This window comes from Oculina patagonica, chromosome 13 (genome assembly GCF_052425735.1).
Source record: "Oculina patagonica isolate OP01 chromosome 13, crgOcupat, whole genome shotgun sequence".
In the NCBI taxonomy this organism is placed as follows: Eukaryota; Metazoa; Cnidaria; class Anthozoa; order Scleractinia; family Oculinidae; genus Oculina; species Oculina patagonica.
Window position 1 is genome coordinate 2416271 of NC_135770.1, and position 15503 is coordinate 2431773.

Consider the following 15503-nt stretch of genomic DNA (forward strand, 5'->3'; position numbering starts at 1 on the left):
TAACTTGTCCCAAAACAGTTTTATATGCCATTTGCTGTAGAACACTCAGTCTCTGACACTATAATTGACATGATTATCATCTTGTCCTTCAACAGTCGGGAAACAACCTCAATTTCTAGTGCGCCCTCCAGCAGAGGTTGTGTTTTTAAAAGGAAGTCAAACGCTGATTCCCTGTAAAGCAGTTGGTAGTCCTGTTCCAGTCATAAACTGGTATACTACATATGCTTCGTATTATGGCCGAGTACACTGGAGTCGATTGCGAGCCAATGCCCAATACACCATACACGAGAATGGGTCACTGGTGATAAGGAAAATAAACAAACAGGGTACATTAAAGTACAAGTGTGTAGCATACAACTTGTTCGCAAGAATAGGAGCAGAGACCATGGTGAAAATTGCTTGTAAGTGCCTTACTGTCAAAAAATTTGAAGCATTTGTTTTATGAATTATAAGCCCGTTGACGCCTGTGCTGGCCAAAACCAACAGTGACAAGCATTGGCCTTTGTTCCACTTCTGACATCATCACGTTGACCCAAAAACGCATTAATGATTTATACTCAATTACTGCAGGAGAAAAAGATCTTTCTAACGATTCCCAAAGCGTAGTGGATGGGTTAATTGAACTCCTAATACGTACAAAAAACGACTAGAAATGTGGGTGAAATTCCCCTTTTCTACCCTTGGCTACTCCATAGTTAGAATTTCCCATCTTGTTAGTCCGTTGACACTTTTTCGAAAATTCTTGAACTGTAAACAAGCCTGGTAGAGGGCCAACAACTGCGTATTGATTAACCCGGCTTCCCTTTTCTAAAAGATGTCTGCATATAGCACACTGTTACTACTGTTAATTGTGATTCTTTCTATCCACAGATTTGGATGATGTTGTCCTTAGAAGGACCAAACTGTACGTTCTCCACAATCACGAAACTGAGGTGTATTGTAAAAACCTCGTGGACTTCCAGAACCAACGATCACTTGGCAAAAAGCAGACAACCAACCGCTGCCCAAGACGTTTGCTGTAGAAGGTTGCTGTACTCTGAAGAAAAACAGAACAAAGCTGTCTGACTCGGGAAAGTACACTTGTACAGCAAAGAACATATTCGGAACAAAAACCAGCAATGTTGAAATTATTGTTTCTGGTAAGCGTATTATATATGAACATGTGGCTTCATTTTCTAATGTTGAATCCAGCTAGCTCTCACGAAAATGTTGTTTTACTGAGCAGTGTATTCAGCTGATACCTTTACTGAGGTCTGTGGATAAAACTCTAATGTGTGACCATTCGGATGAAAGCTACTGCGCAGTAGTAGTCAGGTTATTATGCTGTATAGTTCAGAGGGGGATCCAGGGGAGGGGTTGAGGGGGTTGCAACCCCCCTTTTAGCAGCATTTTAAAAAATTGTTTGACACTTCATAAAAATAATAGAATAAAATTGTTTTATACGTAGTTGTTTTACTTCTACCGATTGACTTATCGTCGAGTTAGGAAAAGATAATGTACATTTCGTGACTGCTCGATAACTTGACATAACTACAACTGAGCCTCGGCTCCAGAGCAATTCATTAACAAAGTGTGTCCATCGCGGCACCATCTTGAAAACTGAGTGGTGGGTAAATCGTTTCTTTAGTTGCGAAAATGGCAAACTATGTGGCTGTCAGCTAAAAAGGAACTTTCAAGCAATCTTCTTCTAGCACTTAGTGCGTGTGACGAGGATGCTTTTCCAAATATCCATCGTCTTTTCATTGCATACGCACCCTGCCAATCAGTAGTGCGAAAGCTGAACGGTCCTTTTTTACGATGTCTGAAGAGCGCTTCTCAGATCTCGCTGTTATATTGCTATGCATTACTTGGAGAGATTCGAGGTAGACGAGGTAGCAGGCCCGTAGGCTGGTTTTTGCCCGGGTAGGTTCGTTTTCTTTTAGAACGGACCATTAGTTACCAGTGTCCCACTAATTTAAAAAAAAATACCTTTACTGAAGAAGATTTTTCAGTTGTAGTCGACAGGGGTGAAGGTGGGCGTAACAGCTGACTACCGTGTCTAGCTCCAGGGGGTATCGTAGTGAATGTGCAGAAGCGCAAGGTTGGACAACCTTTCTTTCCCATTGACGCCGCATGTAGTTATTCAGTCGTCGCAACGTGCTTGCACTTCGCTCACATTCGCATGATGTTACTGGATGTGCAGCATTAGAAGAATGTGATTTGGAAAGAAGTCATCTCACATTTTGTTGCCACTGCAGGTGAAGCTGGCCTTAATTCCGGTTCCATCGCCAGGTATCGACCTCTCCACGCATAAGCTCCATCAAACATTCAGGGGAGGGAGATCATCATTTACTTGTTAACAGCTGCTTCAAGATTACATTCTTGAACAGAGACACGGTCAGACCAAGCAGTGACGCGGCAACGGTCGCCGAAGGTGAAAACTCCATTGATGCACATGATATGTGATCAAGGAGAGGAATGCCACGTTTCGTTGGAAATAATTTAGGATTGGCCCGGTAGCATTCCGACGTTTCGGGCATCGGCAGCAGGCCCACCTCTGCCATTGCACACTTGAGTGTAAACAGCTGAAAAGGTTTTGTCACAATCTTCCCTTTGTTTTCGGTAGAAACTAGCAACTCTTGATCATGCCAGGGCCCACGAGTCAGAGCTGCCTCTGTGCTTAACCGTGATTCCAGTCAGGTGCGACAAATATGTACACTGCCATAAACACGATGAACTCAAAGGACTTCTGCCATGCGTCACTTAAAAATATTAAGACAAAGAGAGAAGAAGCAACAGAAGAAATTAAAGATGGAAGCCACAACTCTCCAAAATAGTGAGAACAGATAAGGACCAGAGCGCCCGCTTATCGTTTGCCAGCTGGCCTATCCTGATGGCTTTTAAATAAGAAGTTTGTTTACCCCGCTACCGTCATGACGTGATTCAAAGTCATTTCTTTTAATTTCCTTCTTGCTCTACTTTCCACAATGTCACGCTGTAGGGGGATGTCAATTATATTGTTTGCGTTAGGCTTCAGAGCAGCTTCAGATTTTAATTTATTTATACGACCGCGACATATTCAAATCGGTGAAATCAACATCAGTTATAACTTGAGTCACACTTTGCTAATGGTTCCAGTCTGAAAACCGAAAAAGAGGGGAATACACGAGAAACGTTTGAAAATTAGTCGATATTGTTGAAAATCAATACAAATAACGTCAGTATGTTTTTATTTTTATTTTATTATGCGCGTAGGCCATATGTATGCTGTACCATTCAGACCGGACCTTTAATGCTGTACCATTCAGACCGGTACATTAATGCTACACCATTCAGACCGGACCTTTTCAGGCGGTGGGGGGGTTCGTCCGAACCCCCGAACCCCCCCAGCCTACGGGCCTGGGTAGGCTTTGTAAAAGCTCATTCAATAAGACTCTTTCAAGCTACATTTTTAAATTAACGAGTTATGTAGAAAAACGACAAATAACTATCGTTGTTACCGATGACCCTTTCAATCTTGCATTATTATTTTTGGTTTTATGGTTGAGAAATATGGTAAACTCCAGATTTTATATCATGCCTTTACAAACGCTTCTCGAGTCTCATGGATGCTGGAAATGGCGTTTTAGAGGCTAAAATTGAAAAAAAATTCCCCGGGGGGTTAGCCCCGGACCCCCTAGGAGCTCGCGCCTACGGTGCTCGCCATTCACGCCGATTGCGTCGAAAGTTGTTAAGGTGTACAACCCCCCCCCTTTCAAGAATTCCTGGATCCGCCCCTGTAGTTTCTTCCTTTTACTTTGTGACCATTCAAATGAAGGTTGTTGAGCAGTGCTAGGCCTACTCTGGGACCTAAAGTCGCCTTAAAGGGACACTGTCACGGGGATTTTAATGCTTTTCGGTAAAAAGTACTAAAATTGGCGAATAGGTCTTCTCGCTCATGAAATGCACCTAGTACATCAAGACTGAGATATAACTGAAAGTAAATTGTTGTTAAAGGAAGAAGCTGGAGCCATAATAATTTTTAAGTGAAAAAATCAGCCTGACTTTTAAAAGTTAAGATCTAAAGTTCCTGATGGCTTCGCAATAATATCACTTGTTTATCGCTTCAGTTCGCTTACATGGTGATTTTGAACAAAATTGGATCACTTTTCGTAGTTTCCATATGTCTTAAGGCTCTTGTCAATGAGTTTTAGAAGTGAAACTGGTGCCTTAAGTTGCCCAAAGTTACGGCCACTTCAGGTACCAGAGTAGGCCTAGGGCTTTCCTGTAGTAAACGGTTAGAAGGTGTCGATAATATTTATTTTTGTTATTGTAGCTTTCCATGTTATCTGACTGGTTCAATTTACCACGAAATATCTGTATAATAAATGTTGTTTTTAGAGCGACCAGTGATTACTGTGAAACCCCAAGACCAAGAACTAAAGAAAGATGAGAGAGCTATGCTGAACTGCAAAGCAGATTCAATTCCACCATCAAAAATATCATGGAACAAAGACTACTGGTGGGAACCTATCAAAGGAGATGCACGTGTTTTTGTTTTATCAAATGGCAGTCTTGTCATTACTAAGCTTAAACCTGAAGATTCTGGAGTCTACAGATGTTCAGCAGATCATGATGGAGGCTGGCCATGGTTTGACAGAGCTGAGGCTAAACTCACTGTTATAGGTAAGTATAATTATGTGCATCCATAGGCTCTATTTCCACTGCTCTGTTAAGAAGCTGCATTGGAGCTATCCTAAACTGCGTGTCACTTATCACCCTCATGTACATGTAGGATTTCCACGTATATGAGTTTCTTTTGGGATGGGTGATCTCTGCGTTTGTAAGCATTCTTTGATATCACTGGCATAATGTAAATTAAGATTAATACTCTAATTGTAACCACATGTACTGCATATGTGTACATGTAAGCTTAATGCCAAGTGACTAAGTTGTGAGGGGAATTATACCGGCTTTGAGCAAGATTTATCTGTTTCTCGTTAGTCTGTTTTCATACGAGGTGTAAACAGTGGCATCAACAATGATACCCTTTATGAAACAACGCATTTATCACAATATTTACACTTACGTCCAAGATTGAACGCAGCTACGAAAATGACAAAATTTACGATTTTTGCTGTATATGGTGTTACAAACTCACTACATGTGCTGTCCCGCGTTTTTTTCACATACCCCTATAAAAAAAATTTAAATCAAATCTTGAATCAAAATCTTGAAACAAAATCTGAACACAAATCTTGATTCAAAATCTTATACCAAAACTTTTTACAAACCTTGAATCCAAGCGTAGCGTTTTATAGTATTTTATTTTTTAAATGCATGAAACTTTTGATCAAATATAATATTTTATTATATTTGCTCCTTGTCTTTACAACTGATCTGGAAATTAAATCTTTTTTACAGTGCTTACTCCAAAACTGTATTCAACACTTTATCCCAATATAAAATTCTCTTATACTCTTTTTTAAAAATCTTGCATCTTAGTGCGTTTAATTATTCCTTTTATCAAGTTGGATTCTAGTGCGTTTAAAATGAACGTCTTATATTACATTTTCAATATAATATTTTTGTATTTTTATCAGATTTTTGAACATGTTTTTATGTATGATCATATTTGATATAATACCGAGATCAGTACAAATGTTAACTAATCTATTTGATTGTTCCTTTTCACTTAATTGTAAGAAAAGTGTATTGTCTTTAATGCAATGTTTTTCTATGATATTCATCATCTCAACGAATTTTTCTTTGATGTAATTTGATGTCATTATAATATTTATTATACATTATTTTTTATATCATTTATACAGTGCGTTTAATCTGATTTTTTGTTGTAAATGATGCTGTTATTAATATGCTTTTGTGTCAAAAGATGTCTCCATTTACCGGATAATTTATAGTTATAATTATTGCAAATGACACAAAACCATTCCTTTTTAGATGCATATAAAGTCTTGGACCTTCTTTTTGCATCCATCTTGTCTTTTTCAGTAAAATATCTTCGAACTTCAACCATTTATATATATACTTTAGAAATTTTTATATATTTTTAACCGACAGTTATGGTAAATTTTTAATGTTATATATTTCTTGTGATTCGTTATTTTTTATATATATTTATGACTTTTTTAAAATTATGGTGATTAATATTTTATAGTTCAAGGTTAAACATCTGCATTATTGTCATGGTTTCATAATATTTGGTTCAATACAATAGATTCGAATGTTCTATTGTTTATATTAACTAACCAATCATATTACAATAAACTTTTATACAAACTTTTATATAAACGTTTGTCATAAAATAAACTTTTATTCTCAGAATTGATTCAAGATGCCTAAGTCAATAAGCACGAATTTTATATATGTTGTAGATCCTTCATTGGTATCCAACTATTAAAATCATCATTATATCCTTTCCACTTCACTAAAGCTTGTTTCTTCTTATAATCCCTCCGAATGACTTTATCAATTCTGAATACGTCCTGTTTTGCTTTTAACAGTTCAGGTTCATAAAAACTTCCTTGTATGTCTTCATTATTGAGATCTTTCAATTTGTAAGTAATAGGATTAGTGTATTGTATCTTATCGATGGTAAAAATTTCTTCTGTCCAGTTTGGCGTGTACCCTTTATCGAAAATATTTCTTTTATACTTCGATATTCGAACCTTATCACCTATTTTGAATTTCGGTTTCGGTTTTGATGTTTCCATGTCACCGTATAAATTGAAATATACTAAGCCTTCATTCTTTTTCCTCGAGGCTTCTACAGGTGTCATTTTGATGCTTGAGTGTTTGGTATTATTATACTGTTTTAACAGCTTGGGTAGCATATCGAGGTACGTCGTATTACCTTGAGTAGTGAATTGTTTCCACATTCGGGTTTTAATTGTCCTATTCCATCGTTCACAAACACTACTCTTCTCTTCGTTCTCGGTGGAGTATAGTGTTATACCATTCTTTTCCAAAAGCTCCTTCATATTTTTATTGTAATACTCTTTCCCTTTATCAGTCCAAAGATATTGTGGTTTACGCCCCTCTTTGAATATTGTTTTGAATGCTTGAGTTACAGTTTCACCTTTTTTGTCTTTTAGTGGCACTATCCAACCATATTTACTGAAAACATCCAGTACCATGAGAAGATATCTATATCCCTTGTTCCATTTACTAAACTGTTGCATTTCGACCAAATCCGAACACCATATTTCGTCAATATGATTCACAATAACACGCCGTCGAGTAAAGTTACGCTTTATTGGTTTGTGTAGTTCATTAGCTAATTTTTCTTGCCAGTTTTCCCCACCCGACGGCTTTTTACGTTTTTTGGCTTCTTTTTTTTTATTCCCATGCCTACTTTTGCCTTGGTAGCGATAGTGTTTCTTGCAATAGCATGACCCCATTGTCTGTCCTTCCATGGGATAGCATCAAGTGATTTAACCATTTTCCGGTCAGCCTCATTTTTACACTTAACTTGCTTAGCCTTAGGTTTGTTTGCACATACTGAGTAATCCACGTCATGTTGCATGCTCACGGCGTCCGTTTTTCCTGTTGGTTTTTCATATATCTCCAGTATTTTACCTGTTTTTAGATCCCATTTTACCTGTTTTTCAAGAGGATTTCCGGGTCCCGTATATTTATGTCCTGGCATAACAAAACCCTTTTTGGGTGCTACTTTCAGAATAGCTTTATGGATATCGATACCTTTTCCCTTTCTGTAGTAATCAACATTGTCTTTCACTCCTTTGAAAGCTTGCCCAGCTAAAAGTCTAGCCATAGCACCAAAACTTGGTGCTGGGGTAACAAAATTTGAAGCCATGTATGCTATTTTATCAGTTGTAGATGGTCCTTTATAACGAGCAAGAGCTCCACCACTTTGACTTTTGACAAATTTAGTTTTAGTGATTCCACATTCAACACATTTACATTTAAGCATTAAACGTCCATTTTTAGCCATTACAAATTGTTCAGACTCTGGTATACACTCAGTCTGTTTCTTCTGTTTTACACAATATGATTTAACCATTATATATATATTGATTAGATATTAATCACAGTATTTATTCCTCCATTTTCCTGCTTTTTTATCCCAAACGGTTCCAGAGCATGACGGATCTTGATGCTCACTTGGAGATGTCCAGAATTTCTTTGAGAATAATCCGTTTTTCGTGTTGAAGGCACCTTTTGCGATATCTCCCGACCAATACTTTTTAAATAAATCCTTATCACCACCAGTAATACCCATTATGAAGCTTGCAACGTCTTGAGCTTGTTGAAATCCTGGAATCTTTTCGCCGACCTTTTTGTTAATCGTTTCACCAACTCCTCGCCCCTTTTTCTCACTCACAAAACGAGTTTTAGTAATACCACAAGAAACGCATTTCGATTTGAGCATTAAACGATTGTTTTTTGTTCTCACATATTTTTCAGAACCAGGAACTGAATTAGTTTGTATTTTTTCACGTACACAATACGATTTAGTCATTGTATATATATGAGTTATATATTTCTGAAATAATGTTGAATGAATTTCTCATTCTTTATTGTGTAATATATGTCAAACACTTTCAATAAATTATAATACGAATTCCCCTTATTCATTTCGTTGAGAAAGTATAAACAAAAGTATCCGCATGTGGTTGTATTTATGCTCTGGATCTGATTGTTTTGATGTAGCAATGTTAAATTCTTCTTTTTTTGCGTGATCGACTATACCTTGAAATGGAGGCATGCCAAAACTATCAAAATAATTGATTACCTTATCTTTTACATAAGTAGCAACCCAATGGCTTCCCCTCATATATGAGGGTTGAAGATTGTATATAAATAATGCTTGTTTATGGTTATGTGGTACAGTCTCGTCTCTCATTAGTACGTTTTTTATTGGTATATTCAAATATGAACACCATTTTATTAGATCAAAATTACTCATGGGAATATTCTTATGGAATTTTGGCTTGTTTACTTTTTGGGTATTAAAATCTTTTTTTTTGGAACAATCAGACCTCCCGATTTGAGGAACCTATTATACTCATTCCATGATCCAATTATTGGAGGACTCCTATAAGATAATATCTCTTTCTTACTTGGTATTCTGATATTTCCCCCATCCTTCTTTGAAGTGTTATCAGTTGTTGATTTGTTAGTTGTTGACCTTCCTGATCTTGTTTTCGTTTTCGGAGCACTAATTCCAATCATTGGAAAACCAATACGCGGTGCTCCATGACCAACCTTTATAACCTTTCGAATTTGTGCCTTTGAGATGTTTAAATCAGATCCAACACCTAACTTCTTAGCCTTATTCAATTTATTGATTTGTCGTTGAGTTAGCATTAAACTGTCATTGCCAGTCATATCTGAATTGCTTAAGCGAATAGTGATCTCACTTTTATTTCTATAAGCAGTCAAAAGCTTCCTTCGCTGTCCTTCTGACAGATTCACTTTATGAGAGTGATAAGTTGTCATTACTTGTATATATATTATATGTTATATAATTTCTTGTTTATAAAACGTATACAAAATAGAATGGTTTATACATAATATTCAATTGATTGATTTATACAATAACCAGCTCATTCCCCACCTTGTCAATGACGATTGTCTCATCATAAAGAACGATGGCATGGACGTTGAAAGGACTATCTCCCGCACTATTAGCGTTTAGTTTATATCTGAATATCAACTGCTTTGGGTCTCTAGTTACTCGCTCTGCTTGATATGATAAATCAAAAAAGATAATAGGATAGAGAGAGTTGTAATTTGCCAAGTTGAGTTGTGTACCGCTGTTGTAATCATTCTTTCTCATACCATAAGACATCAAATCATTGAAGATCCTAACTTTGGACTCACTATCATATTCGGTCTCAGGATAAAACACTCCGTTGCCGTATTCCAATCGACATGTTGTCAAATAACTACCATTCCCACGGTCAAGATTGATATTGTAGGTATCAAATTCATAGGGATTTGCATCTGCATTGTTTGATTTAGCTCGTTGTAGATATACAAAGATAGCCTTAACATTATCAATACTGGATGAGATCTGGAAGAATCCACTGCTATTCGTTGGTGCGGAAACCTCATACATTTCGCGCATATACGTCCAAGTGTTCTTTACCAAGAAGGAACTAACAAACTTATCATATAGGCTGTCCTTTGGAGTCAATTTTGGGACCCATAGAAGGAATCTATTAAGGACCACTCGACCATCAGCTACATCATCGGCCTTTTGAAGTAATTCGGCGTCATTCTGTAACTGTATATTGAACTGGAGTTGCATTGGGAGTAACATTCGACTTTCCAGCTCTTCAAAGAAACTGTAACGATTTAGAGGTATAACAACATTGACATCATTGAGACCTGTCGTCAAAAGTCGCCTAGCCTCAAACCCTGCATTCTGATTAGCATTTGCTATTCTATGGTCGGTATCTAGATACCAAAGACTATTTTTTGCTACTGAGCGACTAAAATCGTCACTATATTCGAGGAGGTTCTTAACGAAAGTAACTTTATGGAGATTATCGGTATCATAAACGATTTTTCCTGCTGATTTAATCATCATGTGGGCAATCAATGAATGTGCTCCATTAATAACTGTGATACGATTTGCCCCCGTTGTTGCTCCATCAGCTAACATTTGCACCTGGAATTGCACCTCGAAATACGCATTATACCAATCGTAGAATGAACTTCTATCGTTAATCGTGAACTTATAGCCGTTTTTAAGTTGGTGCTGACCGTTAGCTGGGACTCGAATAACATCATCGAGTTGATATCGAACCAACTCGGACCTCTGTAAGTATTCGCTTGTTCTAAAAGACATATATTATTATGTTACATAATTTTGCAATTATGTACCAATTTTTTTAATCATTTTATTCATTTTACTCAACGCCTTCTTTTTACACCTGATCCTGATATTAATCTATTGATGATCATATCAGTACTTTCATTTTTCTGTTGGTGTCTGACAGGTGAGGCATTTACTTTCTGTAAGATTGGGGATAGTGCCTTTTGCTCTGCATTCCCCTTCCTCATATTCCTAAGCCTTTCCATTATAAGGTCTCCGGCTTTTTCTGATGCCCTTTTACCCAGTTTATCACCTGCATGAGAAATACCTGATTTTATTGCCTTCTTACCTAAGGGCTTGACAATTTTTTTAACAACAGACGACATAACACTCTTCATCGGTTTGAAAATGTTATCAACGATAATCCCTGACCCTTTGTGCTTATATACAAATTTACCAAATTTTGGATGGTAAAACCTCTTGAATTCATATGGTTTCATTATATACTATTATGTTATATTATTCTATCCTTTTCAAAATTAATGAAAAAGACGTATCCGCTCCATTCAGGTTAATTAACCGTCTCTTCCCATCTGTGATGTATATTCGAATGCTACTTATCTGTTGCTTATTAACCGGGTTATATGTGACCCTACGAGGCTCGATTGTAAACGAATAACTCGGCTGTAGTACGCTGGTCGAAAAAGTATAAATGATATCCGACTCTTCGCCATCGACTAAAGAAGTATTGACTAGATCGCAATGTACATTTAATATATCGGTATCTTGGCTTAGATTTGGGACTCTTGGACCAATATTAACCGCATCCTTTAATACCTTTTTATCAAACCCTATAAGGTCGTTGAAATTGCTATGCGTCAAATCAAGTTGATAATTTTGAGATAAAGTGATTGTGACTCGGAATGTTGTTGAATCAAAATCAATAGAGATGGGATATATAGGGTTATCATCATCTCCAGTCTTAGTAATCTCTTTAATATATTCATCAAATTCAGAATAATTCCAAACACCTGCAGGGAAAGTTATGTCTTCAAATTTATTCCCATTATCTGAACTATATTTAATCAGCTGATTACCATATGAGGGATTTACATTAAACCATGTAAATGACATGTTAATAATACGATTGAGACCTATCATATATTGGTAATTGCTATCCAATGTTATAGGCCTGTTGAATTTAGTTGTAAAATTTTGAGGAGTGTTATTCCCTTGATTTTTAACACTATATGATGATAATACTAACTCACGATCCATATATATAATACAGTTACATAAATTAGACTTTAAAGTACAGATTATATATCTGTTTATATTGTTGTTTATTTATAGTAGACCTTTTTAAAAGTGTGTCTAATATAGCGACTCCCATATTTCGCATTTTAACTGATGTGTTTCCTGCGTTTATTGAACCGATGATCAATTCCAATTTTTTGAGAAGCTGTTTTACATCGTTAAAAAATATAACATTTCCACCTTTCTGTTTTTTTCGAATACCAGAACCTTTTATCGTTTTGGCTTTACTTTCGTAATGTTTTATGTAGTCATTTAATGCAACTCTTGCATTGTTTATTCTCTTATTTTTAATCTGTCTTTCCGCTTCAGATATAGTTCCCCTATTATATTCTTTAGTAACATTCGCCTTGAAACCTTTCAATTGTCTCCGTTTATATTTGGCTTTCTCTAAAATCTTATTAAGATAGTTCTTGGTTTTCTTTGGTGTCATTTCAGGCTGATCTAATTTCATTTGCACTACATCATAATCGTCGATACCAACGTCTTCTAGTATTTCACTTACTTCATCATCAGCATCTAAAGCATAATCAATTTCATCCTCATCGTATTCAGGAGGTAATTCATCTTCATATTCAGGAAAATATTGGGGATCAACATAAATCTCCTTATTTCCTTCTAAAAGATCTTTTAAAGATTCTTCATATGTTGGTGGTTTCGGTACAATCTGTTTTTCATTTTGTGGCATTACAGGCTCATCAAATAAATTATCTACGTCCATATCCTCAAAAGGATCAACTTCAGGATAGTAATCTGGACCTTCTTGTTTACCTTTATGCCCATTTTTGACACGCTTTTTGGGTACTTTTGCTATCTGCAAATTACTTTTAATTACATCATCTAATTTACTTGTCACTGGTTTGAATACCTTCGAAAATGACTCTTGGCTTGTCTGCTGACCGATATTATTTTGTGTGATTGCATTTTTAACATAATTGATTTTATCGCCCAAATCAGATTTACTCTTTGCAAGCTCTTTCCATCTAAGTAAACTCATTTTATTTTATATTATTACGTTACATAAAAAATGAAAATTGAATATAAAAATCAACATTTAACATAGCGTTTAACACCTTGATGTACACCGTGTTGAACACCATGTTGAACTGAAAATAATATACCCATATAATATAATGAGAATACCGAATTATGACACTAAAGACGATATGGCCTCAAACTTTAGACAACTATACGATTTCATGCCAAATCAATGTTTCAGAGTGTTGATTTCTTCTCCCTCGGGTGGGGGTAAAACCAACCTTTTACTTGATATGATATACCGGCTTTTGTTTTATGATAAAATATATCTTTATGGGAAAAATCTTCAGCAATCGAAATATCAACATCTTTTCAATACCTTTGAACCCATTAGTCAAGAGGCTGGTTATTCTGTTATTGAAGCAAGTAATGATAAAATAATACCGCTTGATAAAATATCAGATCAAGGCCAAAAACTAGTCATCTTTGACGATTATCTCAATACGGGATCAAAAAATGATAGCGAAATACGCAACTATTTTACAAATTCAAGAAATAAAAATTGCAGTTGCATTTATTTATCTCAAAGCTATTATAATACCGATAAAACAATCAGATTAAATTGTACTCATCACTGTATTTTCGAATTCCCATCTAATAATGAACAAGGAATGATTTGCAGAGAACTTGGAATCAGTAAAAACGACTATCTCAAAGCAACTGCAGACCCATTTAGCTTTTTATATATTGATAAGCCACGAAAATTCGTAACTAAGAATTTCAATGAAAAAATATAATATAATATAACTGATTGATATAATATGAGTTACTCAAACGGTTTATTACAATCAAATAACACTAATATTACACCAATTAAAGGCCCTCGAGGTGAAAAGGGTGACCCAGGAGTCGGCTTTGATGTTACGCCTGAAGGTAATTTCAATTTGAACAAAAAGAGAGTAATAGGGCTAAAAACGCCTGATGACGTTGCGATCGATGATTCAATTGAAAATTATTCAAGGGATCTCGAGACGGCCGTAAATAAACGATATCTTAACCAATTCTTCCTTAAAAAGAACAGAAATGAAACAGTGTTTGATTGTGCCGGCCTTTCATTGCAAAATACCGAAGTGTATTATCCAAGTTTATATAACGATCGATCTGTACCAAACGTAGGCTATGTTAGTGTTGAGGATAACAAAGTAAGGACTGAAATTGATACCAAACTTGCTACTAAGGCTGACAAATCGTACGCTGATAATACATATTTAACGAAGAAATCAGGAGGTGTATTAGCTCAAAGCCTTCAAAACAAAGCAGACAAATCGTACGTTGATAACACTTTTTTAAAGAAGGTCGTAGGACGCGTTTTGACTCAAAAAATTCTAAGCAAGCTTGATATTGATGGCAGTAATTCGATGCAAGCTAATCTCAAAATGGGTGACCATAATATCACCAATCTAAAAGAACCGATAAATGATGGAGATGCTGTAAACAAAAAATACATGCTTGATCATACGAGTGAATCACACGTTAGTCCAATTGATCAAAAAAATGTATTCGATAAAATTATGACAGATCAATACAATCAACTGTCTGAAGAAAATGACATTGAACTTGGTGACACAATTGAGCATCCAAATCCTGTTCATCAAATCAATAAAAAGGTGATAGATGCAAAATTACTTCTTGATAGTTCGAAAAATTACTACTCAAGCAGATTAGGTATCAACATGTACTCATATGAAATCGATCATTACACGATGATAATTGAAATATTTTATCCAACAGAAATTGACAAAAATACCATCGATATCGATGCCGTCTCATTATTAGACACCGTGAATAAAACAACTACACGAACTCATGATGATTATTCCAGAACTCTAGTACAAATTAATAAATATCAGCAACATCCCAACAACTATTTGTATATCGATATCGTATTAAAAATGAAGCATGGACACTCATATGTCCAAAAATTGCAAACATACCTCGTTATTTATGGGATTAAGAGCTTTCAAAGTAACGTTGATCCTACCATATACGATCAAATATATTATATAGCTAATAATCAAATTGTTTTCAATACACCAATCAATATGAATACACAGGCTATTTATGGTATTGAAGAAGGTACTACTGATGATCAAGCCGTGAATTTCAAACAGTTAAATAGTTACAATAATGCTCTCAAAATCTCCCTTGAAAATAAAATCAAATTGTTACAGCCCAAAAGTTACTATAATGAAATACTTGAGTATTATTTCGATTTATTAGATCCATCAAATTTCATCATGTCAGATAGCAATGGTGCTGTAGTGTCTGGCTTAGGTAGTAATCTCGTTTTTCAAACTACTAAATTGATAACAGAATTTGAACAAAAAGGGGGTTTTAAAGGTGTTTTCGTAATTAATTTAAATGAAAATATCAATGAATCCAATGA

The 15503-nt window shown here is 35.7% G+C and overlaps 1 protein-coding gene across 1 annotated transcript in view; it reads left to right on the top strand.

Annotated features, from left to right (window-relative positions):
• The first annotated feature begins 1005 nt into the window (after positions 1-1005).
• LOC144634312 (hemicentin-1-like) overlaps positions 1006-15503 on the top strand; it is a 62726-nt gene continuing 48228 nt past the window's right edge. The window contains exons 1-2 of the mRNA XM_078493228.1: positions 1006-1139; positions 4360-4644. Of these exons, the coding sequence (XP_078349354.1) occupies positions 4419-4644 (226 nt within the window). The 5' untranslated portion in view covers positions 1006-1139; positions 4360-4418. The remainder of the gene's footprint in view (positions 1140-4359; positions 4645-15503) is intronic.